The 26,665-nt window shown below is 37.6% G+C and overlaps 1 protein-coding gene across 1 annotated transcript; it reads right to left on the bottom strand.

Moving 5' to 3' along the window:
• Positions 1–682: 682 nt before the first annotated feature.
• Positions 683–26,427, bottom strand: LOC117080126 (NXPE family member 2-like). The gene is given in 7 exon segments (XM_033204740.1): positions 683–1,363; positions 1,750–1,965; positions 3,695–3,756; positions 8,831–8,924; positions 8,927–9,563; positions 25,218–25,323; positions 26,402–26,427. Coding segments are annotated over 7 exon segments (1,677 nt in total). The 3' UTR covers positions 683–827.
• Between the last annotated feature and the right edge of the window lie 238 nt (positions 26,428–26,665).

The following is a 26,665-nucleotide window of genomic DNA, read 5'->3' as shown; positions in this document are numbered from 1 at the left end:
AAATAGTCAAATTCAGAAGGACAGAAAATACAATGGCGGTTGCCATGGGCCAAGGACAGGAGCGAATGGGGAGTTATTGTTTAATAGGTACTGAGTTTCTTTTTGGAATGTTAAAAATGTGCCAGAGATAGATCATGATGATGGTTTCACAACATTGTAAATTACTTAATACCACTGAATTGTATGCTTAAAAATGGTTTATAGCCAGGAGTGGTGCTGCACGCTGGTGATCCCAGCTACATGGGAGGCTGAGTCAGGAGAATCACTTGAACCCGGGAGGCAGAGGTTGCAGTGAGCTGACATTGTGCCACTGCACTCCAGTCTTGGTGACAGAGTGAGACTCTGTCTCAAAAAATTAAAATAATCCCGGGCATGGTGGCTCATGCCCGTAATCCCAGCACTTTAGGAAGCCGAGGTGGGCAGATCACCTAAGGTCAGAAGTTTGAGACCAGCCTGGCCAACATAGTGAAACCCCATCTCTACTAAAAAAATATAAAAATTAGCTGGGCGTGGTGGTGGGCACCTGTAATCCCAGCTACTTGGGAGGCTGAGGCAGGGGAATCACTTGAACCTTGGAGGTGGAGGTTGCAGTGAGCTGAGATCACATCACTGCACTCCAGTCTGGGCAACAAGAGCAAAACTCCATCTCAAAAATAAAATAAAATAATAAAATGGCTTAAATAGTAAATGTTATGTTACATATATTTAACTATAATAAAACTTTTTCAAATTTAGTTTCCTCAAAACTTGGATTGCATTAAACTATCCTCACTGTATGTGTGAGATCATCTATAGAAAGTGGCTAGTGCTATTTTTGTATTTTTCCTCTAACAAATGTAGTTTAAGAACATGCCAATCTGATTTTGAATCACATAATCCGGTGGATGGGCATTGTTGGTGCAATATGCAATTGTCATGTCCCAGGCATCAATAATACCCACATTAAGATCCACAAAAATATCTCTTATGATAAGATTCTGAATATAGCCATGAAAGTCACTAAACATCTCTGCATTTTGATGTATCTCTCTGGTGTTTTCAGTTTTCAGTATCACCTTGGTCTCTGGGCTTCGCAAGAATAGACGTTCAATGGCCTTTTGAATATTGATGGCCCTACGGATGAAAATGTTAATGGGAAAAGGTCTGAAGTGTTGGCCGAGGGTAATAACAATGGCTGTGTTTTTGTCTCCTGCTACCCGGTCAATTTCCCGTGGGATATAGTTTTCATCTTTCACTGAGAATAACTTTTTGGTAACAAATGGATGACCATGTTTTTTCCACTGAATCAAAATATGTCTTTCAACATCCAGAAGAACGTGTGTTTTAAAGATCCCAGCTCCATGATGATCAAAATATTTTAGGGCTGATGAAAGACAAATCAATAAATCTTTTAACAAAAGGAAAAATGATATAACTTTAAACTGCACACAACATGTATAAAATTCTAACCAAGATCACTTCTAACTAAGCATTGTTGCCTATGTAGGGTGGATAATTTTACCAGGTGCGTTACAATCTTAACAAAATCTTGAACTTTTTATGAGAATACATGAAGAGGAAGAAAAATATTAACATTTGTGAATGAAAATATAAAATTTAACTTTTTATTAAAAGCCCAAAGCCAAAAGTTAGGCAAATTAAAAAATAATAATGAAATAAATATTAGAAAAGCAAAGCAAATAATTCTAATTATTATTTCAAAACCCTCAAAAGTCAAATCGAATTTCAAAATATAAATTAAATACATACTTTTTACAGCTTTTTGTAAGTAGTAAATCCACTGACGCAGTGTTGAATCTCCCATGAGATAAATAAGTTTTCTTTCCAAGCAGTCATTTATATTTTTTGTTTCATTGAACTTGATCTGTTTACAAAATGTTGTAATCCACATTTTTTTCAAAGTATAACCACTGGGGAAAGGAGTCTTCATTCCAATCTGGCAGTTCTTTTTTATGTTCTCGCTCTCTGGCAATACAAATTTCCAGACTAAGTAATTTTTATTACCACAAATTATTTTGGAAAAATGTTTCTCATTTTTGCCTTCCTTTTCCTCTTTTTCCTCCCCCTTTCTCTTCAGCTCTTTTTTGCCCTCCTCTCTTCCACAAATATCTATTTAGTAAGATCATGTTAAAAGGGTGAATTAAATAGTTTTTCTTGAATAGTTTTCCTTGGAGTGGGGATCTGTTGGCTCTTGTGCATTTGCAATGTCTCCCTGGGCTCCACCTTGTCCCCAGAGCCACTCTGCTGTGGAAGAGTCAGCCGGAGTTAGGAGGAAATGTGGGGCCGTGAAATATCAGGGCACAGTGGCCCTGCCAAATATTACACCCATGACATTGGCCTCGCTGAATTTTAAATCTCATCTTCCTCAAACTACTTATCCAGGAAAAGAAGCTTGAATGTGTTTATGAAATGAGTGTCACACATTGTTTATTTTGTGTGTCCCAGAATCATCTTCTCTGGCTGATAATTTTTCTAAAATCCTTAAATCTTAATTGTTGTGTCTAGAATTGAATGCAATAGTCTCAGTGTGATCTAACATAGAAAAAAGTAGGATCATGACCTCCCTTTTCTGATCGCTCTTCTATTAAAATAGCCTAAATTGTATTTACTGACTCCTATTGAGTTTTCCCCCAGGTAAGTGTCTGAGGTCACTTTTATATTCAACACTTAATATACACATCTTCTTTGTCATTTACCTGCATTGTTGGGGTATGGGGTACATATTTAGGAACTTATATTTATTCATATTGAATTACATCAGATTTTTAAGTGGCTCCAAAAATTACAGTCTGGTACTATCTTCCAAGAAACAGAAACTGACTGACTTTACTAGAAATTACTGTTCAGGCAAGAGGGAAACAAAAGAGGTGTTATGAGTATTCAAGTTGCCTCAAGAATCTAAGAACTTTCTTCAGTGTAAAAGTTGGGTGTGAATGATAGTTGCCCTAGCAGAGAAGGGATCTGTCTTCTTCATAGATTGTAAGCTTTACACCTGGGTTCATGATTTATTTGTATTTATGTTCTCTACAGGGTTTAGCAAAGTTCTTTGTGTACAGTAGGTCCTCAGTAAACATTTGCTAAATGCATGAAAAAGGGGTAACTGTATACCCCGTTGATTGTTAAAATGGAAGTCCTTTGCTTTACTTTAATTTTGAAATTCACTTCATTTCCAGTATAGCACAAACATCACTTCTATGAGGGAAATGGTTTTGTGTTGATCACTAAAGTTCATGTGATTAAACTGAGAAAAAATTCACAGAAATTTCTAGTTCATAGAACTTAAAGTAAGATGGCTTGGCTAAATGAGAAATTAGAAACCACCAGAGAAATGTCCTAACTCTGAATCTGTGCAGCTCACCTGATTCATTTTTCACATAGCACCAGCACCTGATCATTGGCTCTGGAGGAATGAATCTCGAATTTAAATACAAATAGTCTGTACATTTTGAGATGGTGCCACTGAAGTTAATAGTTTTCCTAGCCTTTTATATCTGACTTGGGATGAAAATTGGTTTAAATCGATATGAAAATAATTTCCAAGAATAAAATCCCTTCTAAAACCCAAGGTGGTTGATGTAATTTGTCCCAGGAAATGAGAGATCAAATGGTTAATGTGGAATAAATATCTCTAAGTAAGCATGTTCTTTCCATGGATAAATTGTGATCATGGCAGGCAACAACACTCCAGACTTACTGTTACACGGTATGACCTCAATGGGGGTAAAGTTCTTCATCATTTCAACTCCTATGTTGGACCTGCAAGAAATGGGAAAATAAATTAGCTTAATATCTGCCAAATGCCTTTCCCCTCATTATTTTGATATATTTAAGATATCCTGGGGAAGTAAATGGGTCAGGATTCTGGAAAGCTGTTCCTCTGCTAATAGCAGGGAATCTGGAGATCCAGAAAAGTCACTCACCCTCCATATGCAATCCATCAAATCTATCTAACATCTATCTGTCTATCATTCTTTTAATTTTACCTTCTAAATGGCTGTCTACCACAAACTACCCTCTCCACCTTTTCCACCTGTAGCATTTCAGGCCTTCATCAACCTTTTCATAGGCCGGTGCTTCTCAAACTTGAACTTGCATCAGAATTACCTGCAGTACTTATTACAACTCTGATTGCTGAGCCTCACACCCAGAATTTCTGTTTCAATAGTTATGGGGCAAATTTTCAAGAATTTGGATTTCTATAATAACAAGCTCTTGGGCAAACCCAAAGCCAATGGTCCAGTGACATTACTTTGAGAACCCTGGCCTAAATTATTATAATACTATCTTTCTGCCCTTTTGGTTTATTCCACCGAAATATAACCTCTGTGCTACCTGTTTTATTTCCCTATGTAAAATGTTCCCATGACTTTCTGTCCTCAACCTACAGGAAAAGCTCCCTAACTGGTATAAAAATCTCCTATAAGTGTCTACATTGTCAGCTTCATCTTCATCTACTCTTCATCTTTTTGAGTTCCCAGGAGTCTATTTTTCATAGTCTGTTATCTCCCTCAGATAGGAATCAAGTCAATATTACTCACTATAATATTTCCAGTGCCCAGCACAGTGAGCTTCATCTTAATGATGCTACATTAAAATTAGGATTAAAACCATGTATTAACCATGTATCAGTCCAACGACTATGGTGACTATGTCTGGCCAAACTGAATTCACTCTATCAGAATGAAAACCATCTGGGGGAAGGTAGGCCCTTTCAGAGCCAGAGCCACAGAAACCTTCAAGAGGGATGGAGAAAGCACTTTCTAAGATTGACAAGAATTGCCTGAATCTCAGGAAATGAGTTTTTGGGTCAAGTGAAGATAATATCCGCTTCATCAAGAAGGCCAGAGGACTGAAGAGAGGGCAGAGTGGCTGGAGGTGACGGCTGCATGGAGTGGTGGAGTCATGGGAGACAGCACTGTGGCCCATTGACTTTAGAATAAGATCGACTGGGAATCCTGTTCTGACTCTGTAATTCAACTGGATATGTGACTTTGGCCAACCTATTTAATATGCCTAAATTTCCTCATCTTTCAAATGAGCATAATAATAGTCACTCCAGAGTATATTACTAAGGATTAATGGTATAATATAAGGGAGGCATCTAACATAAAGGTTGACATATAGTAGGTGCTCAACAAATCATTGCAATTATTATTACTGAGGATCCCATCAGACCTATTTTTGGCACAAGATTAAGATTTGTCTCTAATAAATTTGAACCTGACCAAATCTCTATTCTCCCATACCTATCTCAGGTAAGCCTGAGGATAACAAAAGAGATCAAGACCTTGTAAATTTGGTTATCAAAGAAAACTTTGATGCTACATTAACATTAGGATTAAAACCATGTATTAATGTTATAAAGGAATTCGTTTTAATGCCTCCTGTTTTTGTAATTGTGTATGTGCATTAAATTTTAAAAAGGGGTCTATAATTAATTAGACCATAATATAAACTAACAGAATAGTGAACAACTGTGTTACCTATATGATGTCTTCTCCTGTGGTAGCCCCTCATTTATTTTTTTTATCACGATTATCCATAAAACTCTTAAATTAAAAAGAAAAAACTTTTTTAACTTGAAGAAATAAATGTCCTAGGAAGTAACATTTCTGATTCTTCAGCCGGAGTTGGGAGAGAGAACCCAAGTTGGAAAATATATTTACAGTCATCCCTCAGTATATGTGGGAGATTGGTTCCAGGACCCCCACTGCATCTACAAAAATCAGCACACGCTCAAGTCCTGCATTCAGGCCCATGGAACCCAAGCATGCGAAAAGCCAGCTTTCCTTATATGTAGGTTTTGCATCCTGTGAATATTATATTTTTGATCCACATTTGGTTGAAAATTCTTTGAATACAGGTGGATTTGTGCAGTCCAAGTCTGGGTTATTCAAGGATTAATGGTACTATGTTACAAATGAAACAGAAACTGGCTTAGTCCCTGTGTTCGTAAGAAGGAAAGATGTCAAAGAACTGGGCTTGGGTCTAGGAAGGGGCCCTAGAGCTTAGCAATAGAATGGTCCATGAGACTTCTTGGATGTGCAGTCAGCTGTTCCTTGCATATGCATTACATCACTTGTAAGGAGACTGAAATCTCTATTTCCATGCAGTAGAGGAAAAAAACTTAATAGCTTGAATAGAGCAGGGCATCTGGGAAGGATTTATGTCCATTTGGAAATAAAGCAGGTTACTATCATGATTACTGTCATGAGCACAGCCCCCTTGAGAAGCCTGATTAGGACCCAAAATGTGTGCCAGTCTGCCAGACTAGGGGCTTCGGATTTCCTGAGATACAGCCAGCAACTGTGCAAGGATGGTACCTCCAACCTGGGCTTTCAATGAGGACTAACTCAAGAGGGATCCAACTGTAGCCAACAGGGAATATAGAATCAGGCACATATAGAACATATAGAATATAGAAACTTAAGTCCATCCTTACACTTAAGACATAATTCTGAGACCTTCAAGACAGGAAGAACTTTATGTCTCCATGATCATTTTTCCTTTGCTTCATAAAAATTTATTTTAAAAATCCCAGCTTCTTTTAGCTGAGCCAGAGGGGATAAAGAGATTTTTCCATACCTTGATCAGGAAAATGTAAAGAAGTGAAGGTGACGTAGGGGTGAAAGGGAGAGCCTGAAGTGATATAGAGTCAGTTGTACCCAACTCTGTGTCATCATAATGCTTAAATTGGATTTGAGCTTGAATTTGCAGGATATTGTGCTATCCTGGAAAGTTGCCCTTCTGAACACATATCAGAAAACTAAAGCCTTTCTATGGCAGCAGCTGCCAAACTGGGGAAACAAAGTCTCTTTAAATGATCCATAAAATAAGTGGTCTGTGGCCAAATAAATTTGGGAAATGCTGTATGCTTGCTTGAGGGGATACATATTAAAGTTTCTGAGAAGTCCTGCTACAAAGAAACCAACTTAACTTTAATTATTTCTCCAGATTGTATTATTTCAGGCATTGTGCTGGGCCTATGAGACAAAATACTGGCCCTGAATGACTTCCTGACAGACACAGATTGATGACTTCTAAGGCCCTGCCTACCTATCTCATCTTGTCTCTCCCTCACTTCCTGCCTTCCAGCCTCACTGCACTCCACCCCCACCATGATTCCTGGAACATTCCAACATGCTCTTGCCTCAGGTACTATTCATTCTCTTGAAAATGCTATTTCCCGAAAATTGACTTGGCTTATTCCCTCACTTCACTCAGGTTGCTGCTCAAGACAAGCCTTACCTGACACTATATTAAAATAGCATCAACCATCACGTTTGAAACCCTTACTCTTATGACCTTCATATTAAAGAGTTTTAATATTAAAAGAGTTTAAATTTCACCCTCAGAGCCGTGGGGTCATCTTAAAGCTTTTAAGGAGGAAATAGTGAAAGACAAATCTGTTTATTTACTTTTTGTCCTTCTATCCCACTAGAATGTTAATTCCCAACACCTAGGGCTGTGTCTGGAATACAGAAGGTGCTGACTACTTATAAACTGAAAGAATGGTCTAGGCATGATGGCTCATGCCTATAATCCCAGCACTTTGGGAAGATGAAGTGGGTGGATCTCCTGAGGTGGGGAGTTCAAGACCAGCCTGGCCAACATGGTGAAACCTGGTCTCTACTAAAGATACAAAAATTAGCCAGGCGTGGTAACGGGTGCCTGTGGTCCCAGCTACTCGGGAGACTGAGGCAGGAGAACTGCTTGTACCCAGGAAGTGGAGGTTGCAGTAAGTCGAGATCATGCCACTGCACTCCAGCCTGGGTGACAGAGCGAGACTCGGTCTCAAAAAAAAAAAAAAATGAATGAATGGTGAAAAGTAGTTAACACTTAATGCTCTGCAGAGCTTACAACTTAACAGAGGATATTAAAAATAAATTGGAAAATTAATAATGTAATAAGAATTATGTTGGGGAAGAACAAAATGCTAAGGAAGAATATAGGACTAGAACTTCACTCAGGGAGATGGAAAGTTTCCTAGAGGAAATGATGTCTAAACCAAAGCCTGTGAAATGCCAGAGGTGAGAGGACATGGTCCATTTGCGAAATAAAAGGAGTTTCACTGACCGACAGAGAGCAAGGCAGCATAAAGGTGAGACAAGAGGCTGCCAAGGGAGAAAAGTCTTTGTAAACATATTAAAGAGTTTAAATTTCACCCTTAGAGTCGTGGGGTCATCTTAAAACTTTTAAGGAGAAAATAGTAAAAGATATAACTGCATTTCAAAAACATTAGTCTAGGTGCAGTGTGGAGAATAGACTGGAAGAAACAAGACTGAGGGCAGAGAAATCAGCTCTGGGGATTGTTGCAATGATCTGAGGTATGATGGCAGATTATACAAGGATAGAGGCAATCATGGTAGACAGAAATGGCTGGGTTCAGGAGATAGTTGGGAGGTATGATGTATAGAACTTGATGATTCACTGGATGTAAGGGGTAAAGCTTGACTGAACAATGATATCATTCACCACTTTTTTATTGTACAGCATCTATTAATACTCTATAGGATTAGTATTCCATGGAACACATTATATAAAATACTGGTCTATAAAAAATTACTGAACCTGGAAGTACTGCAAACCATGGAGAACTATAGGTCTATATTAAGTGCTTCACTGGTTATACTCCTGTCAGCAAATAGTTCTAGAGGTGACTTGTATGGATCCCTGTGAACACATTCCAAGCTGAACGGACTCTGAGGACCTAATTATAATTTAGTCAACATAATTGACATGATACAAAAGTTTGATTAGGCAAAACTACTAGGCAGAGTTTAGTCAAATACCTCATTTTGTCTATTATTGTATTTGGAAGCCTCTTTACCTGTGGAAAAGGCTCCATTCTTCCTTACTAAGATAGGAAATATTTCTTGTCCTAGTGGTCATGTGGGTCAAGGCCTCACAGGGCATATGTTGAGCCTCACACAGTAGAAGGCTTCATGATCTCTGTCATCCATGTACTGGCACAGTTCAGCATTTGTGTTTAGGGTCAAGCCACATTCAGTGAAGACATTGGAGGTTCTGTTGGCAAACAGGCCAATGAAGATGATCTTATCACATCCTTGGTTCCTTGCCCTCCAGAGAGCTGACACCCCTTCACTGGGGTGGATAAGCAGCAGAGACAGGGAGACCTGGCCCTCCCAGAACAAAGTGAAGCTGACCAGGTAGGTGCCGTTGTTGAAGTCAGTCACCTTTCCCGAAGCACCTGCCATTAGGGCTGGGGAGGACATCCTGGCCCTCAGGAAATCCCCACCATATTGCTTCCTGCGTCCCAAGTGGTCCCTCACTTCCAGAAGGATGTCCAGCTGATCCCCTCTGCAGTACGTATCTTGAGGGTTAAGGATGGTGGCTGTGCTGTGTGTGGCACTGGTGGTGGTATTCACATGGGTGAATGGTCTGGGTGGGATCTGCTGGTCTAGTTTCTCCATAATGTCCTTTATTCTAAGTTCAGTCTCTTTTGGTGAAACTGCTGGACACAGTGGTGCTTCAGAGTATGAAGATTTTTTGAAGATGTTCCCTTGGTTCAGGGTAATACGGTTTTCCAAGCTGAACAACAACTGAAATATTGAAAGGGAAAAGAAAATATCATCAGCAAATAATAGTGCTTGCTTTTCTATATAAATTATTATGGCTTATTTTATACCTTTCAGTGTGATAAATTAAATATCAAAAATCAATACTAACTGATTTTCAGTTATGGAATCATCAGAATTGGTTTCCATGTAGTATGACTTCCTCTGCTGCCAGCAGATGGTTTTCTTTAGGAGTCACAGGTTTAAAAATTAACTAGATACAATCAATACAGATTATTTCATAATTCAATTTTAGAGTTTTTCCTTTTGCTATCCCCTCACTTGACTTTTCTTTTTAAAAATCATATTATCATTTTCTATGTCGACAATGCAGACAACAGAGCACAATGTGGTACATGTTTCATGTACACTGGGAAAGAATGTATATTCCACTGCTGTTGGAGGAAGTGTTTTATGAAGGTCAATCAGATTTAGTTGAAGGGTTGTGTTCTCTAGTTCTTCTACATTTTTACTGACTATATTAGTTTCATTGGGCTGACATCACAAAACATCACAAATTTAGTGACTTAAAACAACATAAATTTATTCGCTCATAGTTCTGGAGGCCAGAAGTCTGAGATCAAGGTGTCAACAGGGTTAGTTCCTTATGGAGGCTTCGCGGAGGAATATATTCCATGTATCTCTCCTAACCCCTGGTGGTTTCCAGTAATCCTTGGTGTTCCTTGGCTTGTAGATAGTTTACTTCAATCTCTGCCTCCATTTTTATGTAACCTTCCCCTCTGTGTGTGTTTCCCCTTTTCTCCTCTTAAAAGGACATTTGTCACTGGATTTAGGATCCCCCTTAATCCAGGATGATCTCATCTTGAGCCCTCTCACTTACTTACAAATATTTTGTAGCTTTGCTATTAGATGTACACACATGTATTGCTTGTTACATATTTGGGGTGAATTGTCACTTTTACCATTATATAGTGATCTTATTTATTCTTAGTAATTTTCCTGGTTCTGAAATCTACTTTGTCTGATATTAATAAATTCATGCAAGCATTATTTTGGCTAGGTTTTGCATGGTATATCTATTTTTGTCATTTTACTTTTAGCCTACCTATAGCTTTATATTTAAAATGGATGTTAGCTTATGGTTGGTTTCTTTTCTTTTCTTTTTGCTTTTTTTTTTTTGGATATGGAGTCTCACTCTGTCACCTAGGCTGGATTGCAGTGGCACGATCACAGCTCACTGGATCCTTGATCTACCAGGCTTAGGTGATCCTCCCACCTCAGCTTCCCAGGTAGTGTGAGCCACCAGCACATGGCTAAATTTTGTATTTTTTGTACAAAATATTTTGTAAATTTTGTATTTTTACCATGTTGCCCAGGCTGATCTTAAACTCTTGGGCTCAAGGAATCTGCCAGTCTCAGTCTCCCAAAGTGCTAGAATTATAGACCTGAGCCACTGAGCCCAGCCTGATTTTTTCTTTTTCTTCTTCTTCTTCCTCCTCCTCCTCCTCCTCCTCCTCCTTCTTCTTCCTCCTCCTCCTCCTCCTCCTCTTCTTCTTCTTCTTCTTCCTCTTCTTCCTCTTCTTTTTCTTCTTCTTCCTCTTCTTTTTCTTCTTCTTTTAAATTGAGATGGAGTCTCACTCTGTCGCCCAGGTTGGAGTGCAGTGGTGCAATCTCGGCTCACTGCAACCTCCACCTCCCAGGTTCAAGCAATTCTCTTGCCTCAGCCTCCTGAGTAGCTGGGATTACAGGTGCGCCCCACCACACCTGGCAATTTTTTTTTTGTATTTTAGTACAGATGTTCTTTCACCATGTTAGTCAGGCTGGTCTTGAACTTCTGACCTCGTGATCCACCTGCCTTGGCCTCCCAAACTGCTGGGATTACAGGCATGAGCCACCATGCCTGGCTGATTTCTTCTTTTTATACATTCTGACAGTCACTATTTTTTCACTGATGTGTTTGGACTATTTATATTTAGTGTTCTTATTGATATGCTTTGATTTAAGTCTATGATTTTAATAATTGTTTTCTCTTTGTTCTCTCTTTTTCTAATTCCAATGCCACTACTTTTAAATGTACCAGAACTCTCTGTTCTCCTTAACAAGTTGAACAAGGGGAACTAGGTTACTACAGCCTAACCAAGTTGGGTTTTGCCAAAACCTGATCAACCTGGGGTAAGGAAAATATCCAAACCTAGCCTCCATCTGGCCTTCTTATTTCACCTAAGGATTGATGTGGGTATAGGAAAATGGGAAGCTGACAAGCACTTGTGAAGGTCACGATTTAAGGGCATAAGCTCACTAAAATTCTGAGAATAAATCACAGTACTACAGAATGCTTCCCCTCCTGCACATCTTACAACCAACACAATAGGAATTCTGTATAGAAACAGAAGATTATAGCGAAAAGCACTGCAAGCCTCAGACCCTATTTAAAAAGGGGTCCTAGAAACACCCAAGGATGAAGTCTCTAGGAGAGACATAAAGATGGAAACTGGAGGAAATTGTAGCCTCTGACACAATGTCTACAGTAAACAGTAAACACAGTCTAACTCCTAACCACATAAACATAAAAGCTCACACTAAAGGCCTATCTCAGTTTCAGTTGACCAACTATATCATATCCAGATTTCGATAAAAATTACAAGGCACACAAGAAGAAAAAAAAATACAGTCTAAAGGGACAATGCAAGCATCAGAACCAAACTTAGTTATAATAGAGATTTTGAAATTATCAGACCAGAAATTTAAAATAACTATGATTGAGGTATTAATACTTAGGGCTCTAATAAAAAAAAATACACAACAAGCGGAAACAGATGGGTAATGCAGGTAAAGATGTGGCAACCCTAAGAAACAATCAAAAGGAAATGCTAGAAATAAAAAAAACACTGCATCAGAATAAAGAACACCTTTGATGAACTCATGAACAGACTGAATATAGTCATGTGAAAAATAAGAGAGCTTGAAGGTATGTCAACAGAAACTTCCCAAACTAAAAACAAGAGAAAAAGCATGAAGAAAGAACAGAATATCCAAGAACCATGGGACAAACACAATAGGCATAAATACACATAATGGGAATACCAAAAGGAGAATAAAGAGAAAGGAACAGAAGAAACATTTGAAGAAATAATGACTGAAAATTTTTCCAAAACTAATAACAGAAACCAAGCCATAGATCCATTTTGAGCATTTAAAGACATTGTTTGGCCACTTGGCAGTGGTGACTACAGCAGGCATTTTGGGCTCAGGCCGGAGTTTGCAGCATTTGCTCTGGAAAGGCAGAAGGGTACCCACAGTCAGAATTGAGTGGTGAATGCGGAGAGTTCCCCAGCAGTAGGCACTGGAATTAGTCTTTTTCCTGTCACAGGCCTGGAGCAGGAGGAGAGTTTCTGAAACCGGGGTTTCTCCTGGGTGGTGAGGCTTGTAGCCAGGGACAGCTTTGCAATCTGGAACCAGTCTGTGTGTGTCAATCCTGGTGTTCCAGCATGCTCCCTTGGCCATTTGGGGGATAGTGCCCCATCAGCTCCAAGAAGTAGAAGGGAGGCAGACCTCACTTTCCCTGGAGATCTAACCCTCAGCATCTGCCCCTAAGGGAAGGGGGAGCACAGCTCATCAAAGCCCCCCTTGGGCCAAAGAAAATGCAAGCATGGTACCAGCTGCTGAAAGTGGCATCACCAAAGCCCAGGAGTGCATGTGGAGAGGAGGTCATTGCTCACCCCCACCTTTCTTCTCAGTGTACTGTTGCAGACTTAGCAGCAGCTCTTCCTATCAGGGCATGGGGAGCATGGACTGAAAGAGACAGCTTCCCCAGTGTCTCCACCACCACTGAAGGTGAATGTGTGCTAGGAGAGGGTATGTTTCACACTTCCCAATTTGTCTCTGTCCCTGCCCCTAGCTTCCAGCTATTACTCTTAAATGCCACACACTAAACTGCCGCTTGAATTTCACCACCAAACAAAATTACATTGCTACAAAAAGCAATATCCGAGAAAGCCACTGCAACCTATCTGTAACCAATGAGCCTATAAAGAGCCTAGGCACCCTGAAAACACCAAGAAACAAAGCCATTTGATCATACACAACATACACCATAGCCATACCCCCAAGAAAAAAAAAAGAAAAAATCAAGAATCCCTATCCAAATGATGGCAAATTCAAAGGAAAGAAAAGAAGTGTCGACTTTCTCAGATAAGAAGGAATCAGTGTAAGAACTCTGGCAATACAAAAAACCAGAGGGTTTCATCACCTCCAAAGGATGCCATTCACTCACAAACAATGTATATTAACTAGAATGAAATATCTAAAATGACAGGTGTAGAATTCAGCATGTGCACGGCAAGGAAACTAATAAGATTCAAGAGAAATTTGAAATTCAACACAAGGCACTAGAAAAAGTGATCCAAGATTTGGAAGATGACATAGCTGTACTAAGAAAGAACCAAACAGAACTTCTGAAGTTAAAAAATTTACTAAAGGAATTTTAAAATACAGTTGGAAACCTTAACAAAAGACTAAGCAGAAGGAATTTTAGAGATCAAAGACCAGTTTTTTGAATGAACCACTCAGATAAAAATAAAAATGAAAATAATTTTTAAAAATGAACAAAGCCTTTGAGAAATAAGGGATTATGTAAAGTGATCAAATCTATGACTCACTGGCATTTTTGAGAGAGAAGAGAGAGTAAGCAACTTGGAAAACATATTTGAATATAGGAAAATGTCGCCAATCTTGCTAGAGAGGTTGACATGCAGATACAATATCCAGAGAACTTCGATGAGATACTATACAAGGCAACCCATCCCTAAGGTACACAGTCATCAGGCTATCCAAGGCTAACACAAAAGTAAAAATCTTAAAGGCAGCTAGAGAAAAAGGTCATATTATCTATAAAGGGAAGCCCATCAGACTAACAGCAGACTTCTCAGCTGAAACCTTATAAGCCAGAAGAGATAGAGGTTCCATTTTTAGCATTCTTAAAGAAAATAAATGCAAGCCAAGAATTTCATATCTCACCAAACTAAGCTTCATAAATGAAGCAGAAATGAAGTATTTTCCAGACAAGTATTTGTTAAGGGAATTCATCACCACCAGACCAGCCCTACAGAGAAGTATCTCCTTCAAGAGTCCTAAATATGGAAAGAAAAGAATGTTACTGGCTACCACAAAAGCACACACAAGTACATAACCCACAGATTCCATAAAGTAACCCCTCAATTGAAACTACAAAGCAACTAGCTAAAAACACTGTGGCAGGAACAAAACCTTACATATCAATATTAACCTTGAACATAAATGGCCTAACTGTCCCACTTAAAAGACATAGAGTGGCAAACTGGACTGAAAAACAAGACTCATCTTTCTGCTGTCTTCAGGAGATTTATCTCACATATAACAATACCCATAGGCTCATATAACACAAATGGAAAATGAAAAAGAGCAGAGTTTGTTATTCTTGTATCAGATAAAATAGATTTTAAACCAAAAAAAGTTTAAAAAGGACAAATAAGGACATTACATAATGATAAAGTGTTCAATTTAATAAGAAGATGTAACTATCCTAAATATATATGCACCCACCATTGGAGCACCAAGATTTATAAACCAGTTACTTCTAGATCTAAGAAAAGACCTTGACAGCCACATGATAATACTGAGGGACTTCGACACCCACTGATGGCATTAGACATACCACTGTGGCAGAAAACTAACAAAGAAACAAAGCAATTCTGGACTTAAATTTGACACTTGACTGATTAGACCTAATAGACATCTAAAAAACACTCCACCCAACAACCACAGAACATACATTCTTCTCATCTGCACATGAAACATATTGTAACATTGACCACATGCTTGGTTATAAAGCAAGTCTCAATAAATTAAAAAATATTGAAATCACACCAAGCATCTACTCAGACCACAATGGAATAAAAATAAAATAGAAAGCAACACCAAGATGAACTCTCAAAATCACACAAATATATGAAAACTAAACAACTTTCTCCTGAATAACTTTTGAGTAAATAACAAAACTAAGGCAGAAATTTTTAAAAATTGAAACAAATGAAAATAGAGACAAAACATACCAAAATTTCTAAGATGTGACAAAGGTAGTGTTACTAAGAAAGTTTATAGTGCTAAATCCCTGCGTCAAGAAGATAGAGAGACCTCAAATTAATAACCTAACTTCACACCTAACAGAAATAAAAAAAACAAGAACTAGTCTCAAAGCTAGCAGAAGAAAAGAAATAACTAAAATCAAAGCAGAGCTAAATGAAATTCAGACCCCATAAAACATACAAAGAATCCACAAAACAAAAAGTTGGTTATTTGAAAATATAAACAAGATCAATAGACCACCAGCTAGATTAACAAAGGAGAAAAGAATGTCCAAATAAGCACAATCAGAAATGACAAAGTTGACATCACAATCAATCCCACAGAAATACAAAGACCTTCAGAGACTACTATGAACATTTCTATGCAAATAAACTAGAAAATCTACAGAAAATGGATACATTCCTAGAAACACACAATCTCTCAAGATTAAACCAGGAAGAACAGAAATCCTGAACAGACCAAAAATGACTAAAGAAGTTGAATCATAATAATAACTGTTTAAAAACAGAAAAAGGCCTGGACTACATGGATTCATAGCTGAATTCTACCAGATGTACAAAGAAGAGTGGTACCAATCCTACTGAAACTATTCCAAAAAATCAAGGAGAAAGAACTCTTCTCTAACTCATTCTACAAAGCCAGTATCATTCTGATACCAAAATCTGGCAAAGATACAACACCAACAACAAACTTACAGGCCAATATTTCTGGTGAATATAGATGCAAAACTCCTTGATAAAACACTAGCAAACTGAATTCAGCAGCACATCAAAAGTTGATTCACCACAATTAAGTGGGCTTTATTCCAGTGATGCAAGGATGGTTTGACATATGCAAATCAATAAATGTGATCACCATGTAAACAGAATTAAAAACAAAAACTATATCATCATTTCAATAGATGTAGAAAAGGCATTCAATAAAAATCCAACATCCCTTTATGATAAAAACCTTCAATAAACTAGGCATCAAAGGAACACACTTCAGAATAATCATGACTATCTGTGACAAACTCATAGCCAATATCATAATGAACAGGCAAAAACTGAAAGCATTGTCCTTAAGAGCTGGAACAAGGATGTCCATTCTCACCACTCCTATTCAACATACTGGAAGTCCTAACCAGAGTAATCATGCACGAGAAAAAAATAAAAAGCATCAAAATAGGAAAACAGGAAGTCAGATTATCTCTCTTCATTGATGATATTATTCTACACCTAGAAAACCTTAAGATTATGCCAAAAGACTCCTAGACTTGATAAACAGGTCTTTAACAAAGTCTCAGAATACAAAACTTATGTACAAAAATTAGTAGCATTTTTATAAACCAATAATGTTCAAGCTAAGAAAATATCAAGAATCCAATCCTATGTACAATAGCTACAAAAAATACCTAGGAATACATCTAACCAAGGAGGTGAAAGATCTCTACAAGGAGAACTACAAAACATTGATGAGAAAAATCGTAGACAACACAAATGGAAAAACATCCCATGCTCATGGATTAGAAGAATCTATATCATTTAAATGTCCATACTGCCCAAAGCAATGTACAGGTTCAATGCTATTCCAACATCAGTATTCGCCAAATTAGAAAAAACTATTCTAAAATTCATATGGAACCAAAAGAGAGCCCAAATAGTCAAGGCAATCCTAAACGAAAAATAATGCAGCTAGTGGCATCACATTGTTCAACTTTATACTTCACTACAAGGCTACAGTAAACAAAACACCATGGTACTGGTACAAAAACAGGCACATAGACTAATGGAACAGAATTGAGACCCCTGGAATAAAGCCACACACCTATAAGCAACTAATATTCAATATAGTCAACAAAAATAAACACTGGGGAATTCAATAAACGGTGTGGGAAAACTGGTTAATCATGTGCAGAAGAATAAAACTGGACCTCCACCTCTTACCACATAGAAAAATTAACTCAAAATGGGTTAGATACTTAAATATAAGACCTCAAACTATAAAAATCCTAGAAGAAAACGGGAAATGCTCTTCTAGACACTGGCCTAGGCAAAGAATTTATAGCTAAGCCCTCAAAAGCAAATGTAACAAAAACAAAAATTGAGAATTGGGACAGAATTAAACTAAAGAACTTCTCCACAGCAAAACAAACTATCAACAGAGCAGACAAGCTACAGAATGGTAGAAGATATTTACAAACAATGTATTCAACAAAGGACTAGTGTCAAGAATCTATAAGGAGCTTAAATCAACAGGAAAAACACAAATAGTCCCAGTAAAAAGGACACAAACAGATATTTCTCAAAAGAAGACATACAGGTGGCCAACAAATATAAAAAAATGCTCAGTATCACTAATCATCAAAGATATGCAAATCAAAACTCCAGAGAGATACCATCTTACACCAGTCAGAATGGCTACTATTAAACAGTCAAAAAATAACAGATGTTGGCAGTGTTGTGGAGAAAAATAATTGCTTACACAATGTTGGTGGGACTGTAAATTAGTTCAGGCATTGTGAAAAGCAGTTTGAAGATTTCTCAAATAACTAAAAATATAATTGCTATTCAACCCAGCAATCCCATTACTGGGTATGTACCCAATGGAAAATAAATTGTTCTACCAAAAAGACATTTGTACTTGTATGTTTATTGTAGTGCTATTCACAATAGCAAAGACATAGAATCAACCCAGGTGCCCATCAATGGTGGACTGAATTTTAAAATGTGGTACATATACACCATGGAATACTACACAGCCAAAACAAAGCACAAAATCACGTCCTTTGTAGTAATATGGATGCACTTGGGGGCCATTATCCTAAATGAATTAACACAGAAACAGAAAACCAAATACCACATGTTCTCACTTATGTTTGAGAGCTAAACGTTGGGTATATATGGACCCAAGATGAGAACAATAAACACTGGGGATTCCAAAAGCAGGGAGGAAGGATGGTGAGGGTTGAAAAATCACCTATTGAGTAGTATGTTTGCTACTGGGCAATGGGAGCATTAGAAGCCCAAACCACATCATCATGCAATATACCCATATAAGAAACCTGCACATGTACTCCCTGAATCTAAAATTTTAAAAATTATAAAAGTATTTTAAAAAAATAAATTATAGAGAAATCTCATGTGCCCTTTACTGAGGTTTTTTCAATGGTAACATCTTACAAAACTAGTAAAATATTGCTACCAGCATATTGAAACTGATATAGTCAAGATACAGAACATTTCCTTTCCTTCATGTTGCTGTTTTTTTTTTACCATGATTACTTTTCCCTCACCCTCTCCCATTCCTTAATTAATCTCTGGCAACCACATATCTGTTATTTATTTCTATGATTTTTATCATGTCATGAATATTATATAGTAGAATTATGCAACATATGAGCCACAAATATGAGCAAGGAAAAACAAAAAGTTTTGTGCTAGACCCTTAAAATTAGGCACAAAAGGAGGAAAGTCTCTTTAAAATAGTAGTAGCAGGGCCAGGATCAGCATTTAATGCTCAATTTCACGTGAGGCCTAGTTGTTTCATTATTTAATAACCTGTTAAACACACACACACATATGCACACACTAGAATTGCCAAAGACTAAATGCTTGCATCTCCCCAAAATTCATGTTGTAACCTAATCTCCAATGTTGCTATAGATAGAATATTTGTGGTTCCCCCAAATTTGTATGTTACAACTGAACTTTCAATGTGATGGTATTAAGAGATGGGACTTCTGGAGAGGTGATTAGATCATGGGGATGGAGCCCTCATTAATAAAGTTAGTGACTTTACAAAAAGGACCCCAGAGAATCCTTTGCCCATTCCACCATTTGAGTACACATGAAAAGATACCTGTCTATGAACAAGGAAGCAGGCCCTTATCAGACACCAAATATGTTGGTGCCTTGATCTTGGACTTTGCAGCTTCCAGAACTGTGAGCAGTAAATTTATATTGCTTGTAAGCCATTCCGTCAGTGGTATTCTTTTAGAACAGCTTGAATGGACTAAAACCAGGGTTTCACACACATATGCACACACATTTCAAATATATAGATATTTCAAAGATTTATATACATTAAGGGATATACATTTTTTCAGAAGACCCTAAGATATCTTGTTCTCCATGATATATCTGACCAACTGTCACCAATTACTACATAATCCTCCTCTTATTTTTTGACCAACTGGATTCTTTTACTCATTTACAGAAGATCATGAAGAACTTGACTCCTAGTCTTAATCACTAGAAGTCTTGACATCCTCCAGGTAGACTTCAATATCCATGGAGGCAGTTCCTCCAATACCTAAATTTCTTTGCTCTTGAAGCTTCTTGGCTTTAGAGAACTGTAAGAGTAATCACTTAGCAATTCAACTTCCTGTCACACTGCCAAACATGTGTAATCACACTTTTTCTTTTCTTTTTTTTTTTTTTTTGAGGTGGAGTCTCGCTCTGTCGCCAGGCTGGAGTGCAGTGGCCAGATCTCAGCTCACTGCAAGCTCCACCTCCCAGGTTTACACCATTCTCCTGCCTCAGCCTCCTGAGTAGCTGGGACCACAGGTGCCTGCCACCACGCCCGGCTAATTTTTTGTATTTTTTAGTAGAGACGGGGTTTCACCGTGTTAGCCAGAATGGTCTCGATCTCCTGACCTCGTGATTCGCCCCTCTCGGCCTCCCAAAGTGCTGGGATTACAGGCTTGAGCCACCACGCCCGGCCTAATCACACTTTGTCTTTTCTACTTCCTACTTTCTTCTATTAGCCTTTTTCCATATGAATTAAAATGTATTCAAGTATCTTCCACATTACAAAAAGGAAATGTTTTGAGCCTCTGATTCCCCCTTTAATTGCTATTCTAACCTTCATCAGTTCCTCACCTCTACCAATTAAGTTTCTCAAGGGTCCTCTTCCATCCCATGTGTACCTTCTCCACCACCACTAACTCCTCAGCCCAGTGCTTATTTTGTTTCTCAGGATTATATCACTAGCAACTTTTTCTTCTCACTTTATAGCTCACCCAAGGAAATGTCACAGACTACAATGACTTCAGCTGCCATTTGTATTCTGATGTTTCCTAAATCTATTTTTCTAAGCCAGGTCTTCCCCAGCTTCAGATCTATATATTCAACATCTCCACTTGATTGACCTAAAATGACCCAAACCTAGACTGTTCATACCTAAACCCATCTTTTGTCTTCCAACTATTTCTCCTACTCTGGTCAATACTTCAGTGAATGGTATCACCAGCCATGCAGTTGTACAAGCTTGGAATGTAACTCCTGGTTAAACCTGCCTCTTTGCCTCCCATAGTCAATCACTATTACTGTCAATTAGAGCCCAAATTCATTGACTTTTCTCCATCCTTATTGTTAATAGCTTATTTCAGGCCACCATTACCTCTCACCCAGATAACTGAACAGTCTTTCTTTATTTTGTTATTTACTAGTTATTTATTAAGTATCTACTATGTACCAGAGACTGTTCTAGGCACTTGTGATACCAATGAACACTTACAAAAATCTTTAACTCTTGGGAGGCCAGGGTGGGTGGATCACGAGGTCAAGAGATTGAGACCATCCTGGCCAACATGGTGAAACCCCATCTGTACTAAAAATGCAAAAATTAGCTGGGCATGGTGGCATGTGCCTGTAATCCCAGCTACTCAGGAGGCTGAAGCAGGAGAATCACTTGAACCTGGGAGGCGGAGGTTGCAGTGAGCCGAGGTCACATCACTGCACTCCAGCCTGGTGACAGAGTAAGACTGCATCTCAAAAAAAAAAAAACAAAAAAAACTTTGACTCTACAAATGTTACTATATACTAGGTAAAGATAGATAGCAATCAATGAACATAATAAATGAGTAAATCATATATTATTTTAGAAAGTGAAATGTACTATTACAAAAAATAATTCAAACAAGAAAGAATTGTATGGTAAATTTAGTCCTAGAGTAAAATGACTGGTTGTTAAAGGAAAAGGGATGTTCAGGACAAACCAGAAAGTCCAAGCATGTCATGAACAGCCTGTGTAAGTGACAATAAGAGGATTTATTTTTAAAAACTCAAAAACTTTTAAATGGTCTAGTTCTCTATGATTAAAGGGAAAATATAACAGTCTTTCTATAGATCAGGTTTGATGTAAAAAAATAACCCACTTATACACGAAAGAATAGAATTGGTTAGAACAATGAAACTTTCTTAAGGGTTTATTCACTCTTAATAAATTATAAGATATTTTAATTTTTAAATTTTAACCCAAAGTTCAACTTTTATTGCATCTCACAGGTTTTGGTTTTCTCCCCCCTTTTAAAAGACATGAAATAGTAACACTACCCTTCAACTCATTTTCGGTTCATATAAGGTTTTATTTTTGTTTTTGTTTTTGTTTTCCTCCTCAGGCTCTGTTTCTTGCGGCCTGATGCTAGCAATGTTTTCTTAAAAGTTTAAAGGAAATGTCTTCTTCCAACATAACATTCTATGCACTACAAAAGGTCTTTTCTTTTGCCTTTGGTAACTGGACTAACAGATTTTAAGTTTTATCAAAATAATTCCTATGCCACTATTAAGTTTGGTTTGCTCAGGAAAAAATTGAGATTAGAAAAATTTTAATTAATGTTATTACATCCTTGTATCTTCCTGTATGTGCTTTTAAAGTCCTTGTGACATTGAGTTACAGGGCTTTGACTTCTAGGTCTAAAAAGAACACTAAATTTAAGCTCTGACAGCAATTAAAACCTCATCTTCAGGCCTGGTAGAAGATGCCAATCAAAATTAACTGCATTCCTGAGACACAGGGCTAGAAATTAAAGCTATTCAACTCCTCAAGGCTCAGGGACTATCTTGGAAGAGGTGGGCATATGAGATTGTAACAGCCAATTTTAAAAGATAAAATAAGTTCAGTTTCTCTATAATCATTAATGTCAAAGGCACACTGATGTAAGACCAGCACGTGGGCCCCTATGTCAGATTAACAAGGTCTTCTTGAAGCATTAACCTACTCCTTAATAAAGGTTATAAAGACTTATGGAAGTTATATATTATGATCAGGATGACAATTTTATAGATTGTTTATAAAATTTTGGAAAATAAATTTAATTGGCTTCCTGCTGTTTTTATTAGGGTGTATTGTTTGGAAAATTAAATCTCCTCTCTCAAAGAATGAAGGTTTTGCCTTTTTAAAAAAATCCTTGAGTTATCACTTTGGTAAATGAATGATTTATTTTACAATGACCTGTGATCCTACTTTGTAATATCAAGTGTTTTAAACCTTTGATATTTGATAAACTTCCCAAATTCAAATTATAAATTATGTCTTTTTCTGACCTTATTTATCCTTTAAGATATTACTAATAGGTCCCCTAAAGTTCAAAAATGACATGTTTGTCTTACTTGGTATAAAAATTATACAGGAAGCATTGTCAAATATAAAATGGTATTTAGTTTTCTTTGCACTGTATTTGTGTAAATATGTTATTAGTATGTATTCCAAAATTATGGGAAACTCCTATAATTCTGATATCACTTAATGTATGTTATCAGTAATAATTATAATTGCTATGTTAAAAAACATTCAGAGTGAGGGGAATGCTAAGAGGTGGGAGTGGAAATGTGTCTGGTGTTAAATCAAGACGATGAAAAAAACTTGAAGGAAGTAAAGAACTATGTGGAAGTTACATGGAAACCTGGAGAAAGGGAAGAAAAAGAAAACAGCCAGTGCAAGGATGTCTTGGATCAGGCCTAGTGAGTTTCTGTGCCCTTTATTTAAATGAGTCCAATAAAACACTGTGCCAAGGAGTTTGGGCCATACACATGCTGCATGAAGAGCTGCTGAAGGTAGAGTACCATATTCAAATTTTCATTTTAGAAATAAAATTTCAGATTCTTGAACACAAAGATGATGTCCTATATTTCTGTATCTTTAATTCCTAGACCAGTGCCTGACACACAATATACACTTAACAAATGTTTGTTGAATGAATGCTTAGAGTAGGCTGAGACTGGAGGCAGGGAAATTAATTGGAAAACTATTTCAACAATCTAGATGAGCAATGACAAAGTATTGGTCTAAAGAAAGACAATGTGGATGGAGAAAAAAAGGACAGACTTTAGAGACATTTTGGAGGTAGGATTGATAAGACTTAGTGGCTGATAGCTTGTGGAGGGAGTTTTAGTTTGATTGACTACACAAGCTATGACAACAATTATTAAGACTGGAGAGATAAAAGTAGAGAATTTGTTTCTATTTGATTTTGTATGCTTGTTTTGTTTTGTTTTTATTAGGGGATGATGGTGAGACAGATTATAAATTTTGTGTGTGTGTGTTTTGTGTTGGCAGTGCTAGTGGAAGACTTAGGTGGAGATATCCAATGAATAGTACGTATTCAAGAGTGGGGCTGGGAAGAGGTTTCAGTCTTGGAAGGACATAGCAGAGATTCTCAAATGTTAGCATGCTTAAGAATAAGCTGAGGAGCTTGCTAATACTTTGTAATCTTAGGCTCAAACTGAGATTACAGCAGTTCTGGAGTATGGCTCAGGAATCTGCATTTTACACACAGGAATAAACACAGGTATTCTGGGCAGAAGACTCCCAGACCTCACTTTGTGAAACACTATAATATTGGTAGTGGATAGGACCTGGGCAAATGAATTAAAAGGTACAAGCATAGAAGAGAAGAGGATCAGAGGAAGAAATCTAGAGAACATATATTTATAGAGAGGGCCCAGGAAAAGAAACCTCCTGTTCTGTGCTCTGAAGGCTTTTTTTTTTTTTTACCAGTTCATATTTACTGGCTGAATGCTCTAGACTGTGGTGCTTCTTGTTTGAAGCTTGGAGGTAAGTCTGCATTAGACAAAGGTTAGAGAGACACTTTTAAAGGTAGTTGGGTTCAAATGTAAACGGGCCTCAAATGGCTAAACAAAGGAGTTTGTTCTTTATATTGTCATTGGTGAAAGCGTTTGATCAGGACCAGAAGATGATGAAAGCAGAATTTCTGAAAGATTATGTTTGTACTAAATGGTCGGGAAGAAAAGAAACTGGAAGCAAGGTGAGTTAAGAAAAACTTACAAAGGGAAGAGTCAAAAGACACTAAACTACTTAAAGAATAAGAAAACCCCTGTGAAAAAGGCAGAGGACTGAAACAGAAACTTAATTAGTTTGAAATCTCAGAGGCCAAGGGAGGAGGAGAGAATTTTGAGGCTGGATGCTTACAGTGTCAAGTACTACAGAGATGGCACAAATCCATCTGCCATTTTCTAAAGAAAAACAATAATAATGTATACATTGCCATTTAAAATAGTAATAATAATATATGCATTGCCAAAGGGATTTATGCTGAACAGTGAACCCCTGATCCACATTCTCCTGCTAAGATGACATGCCTTTAACTTTTATTTCTTGCCATGATAAAGTATGCATTGCTGAAGGGATTTATGCTGAACAGTGAACCCCCGATCCACATTCTCCTGCTAAGATGATATGCCTTTAACTTTTATTTCTTGCCATGATAAAGGGGGTCATTCAAATGAAGTCACTGTGACCTTCTGTGAAATTTTTAAAAAGGAAACTTCCTACCTTTGTGTGGTCTTTTGAAGCCAAGTAAATGACCCAGAAAATTAAGATAAATATCAACATCAGCAGTAATTTTCGAGCTATGGCATTTGGAAACAAAGTAAGTATCCTATAAGAGAGGACAGGAGAAATAATCACATTAAATCAAATAAGCACGACATGGCTCCATATACTTTGGTTCCTCTTCAGTAATTTCCAGAACAAGGTGATGTTATCCTGGATTTTCCAAAAGTTCCTTTATATCTTCTATTGTCAATCAGAAACAAAGTGCTTCCCTGAGGCAGGGAACAAAACTCCCAGAAGGACTCCTGGTTTCTGATGCTCAGGTTAATTCTTTGGGTTTGGAGTCACATCACATACTCGAACCTGTTTTCTTGTCGAGGTCTCAGCATGGACAACAAGGTTTTAGATTATTTACCAGAAAAAACAGTACCCCCACCCCCACCCTACCCCCACCGTGTCCTCCAGTGAATCCTGGTCTCTAAATCTCTCTCTCTGATACTCACACACACACACGCACACACACAAAAGCACACACGTGTTGTCTGGTGCCCTCTCTCCCTGGTCTTATCTGCTTCCAAGAGCTTCATTATAAACCTCCCATTTACTTTTTTAGGCAGCTTGTTGCCACCTCAGTTATCTCCTCAAGCCAATGCAGTTGATTAACACTGCCAAAAAGAGTAAAAGTTACAGTCTTTAAAAAAGCTCAGTGTTGAGTGGTTAGAATTTTAGTGTTAGTTTTTAAAACCCAGAATCCCAAAAGTATGTGGCAAAGAGCTAAATTATGGCAATCTTTACTAAACGTTTTTGACCAGGACCCACAGTAAAAAAACAAAAACAAACAACTCCCTCGCCAAAAAAAAAAAAAAAAAAACACACATCATACCAAATCCCAATTTAGACACATGAATGCATACACACAAACACACACACACACACACACCGCAAAAAACTCATAAAACAATACTTATCTACACTGCACACAATGCACTATGATTTTTTTTCTAGTTACTGTTTTATTCCATTTAATTATATTCCATTTTAAAAGTATTTTTACGTCCAAGTAAAATGATTTTACTATCCTCTAAAGGGTTGCATCACACCATCTGAACAACACCAAATGGTCTATAGTTCTCCCCTCCCTTCCCTGACGTTAGCTTGCCAGTAAGAGTTGGAAAGTACCACACCTATGGATGAATATTTTCTCCATCATCTTCTCATGTTCTCACAGGAATTACAGTTGTCCAGAGACTCTCCTTGAGTAAAGCAGTCTTTGCATTTATTTTAGGGTTGGAGTTTCCCTATGAGCTTCATTGATCAAAAGCTGAAATCCTATTTGTGGCCACAGCGTGCCAGCTGGAATCATAAACCTCCCTTTTCATGATCTGTTCCTGCCCAACCCACACCACAGAGCCAGAAGAAAAACGCCACGAGGAAGCTCTGAAGTTTGT

Source organism: Trachypithecus francoisi, unplaced genomic scaffold, assembly GCF_009764315.1.
Source record: "Trachypithecus francoisi isolate TF-2019V2 unplaced genomic scaffold, Tfra_2.0 Lachesis_group8, whole genome shotgun sequence".
Taxonomy (NCBI): domain Eukaryota; kingdom Metazoa; phylum Chordata; class Mammalia; order Primates; family Cercopithecidae; genus Trachypithecus; species Trachypithecus francoisi.
This window is presented reverse-complemented; position numbering and strand designations above follow the sequence as displayed.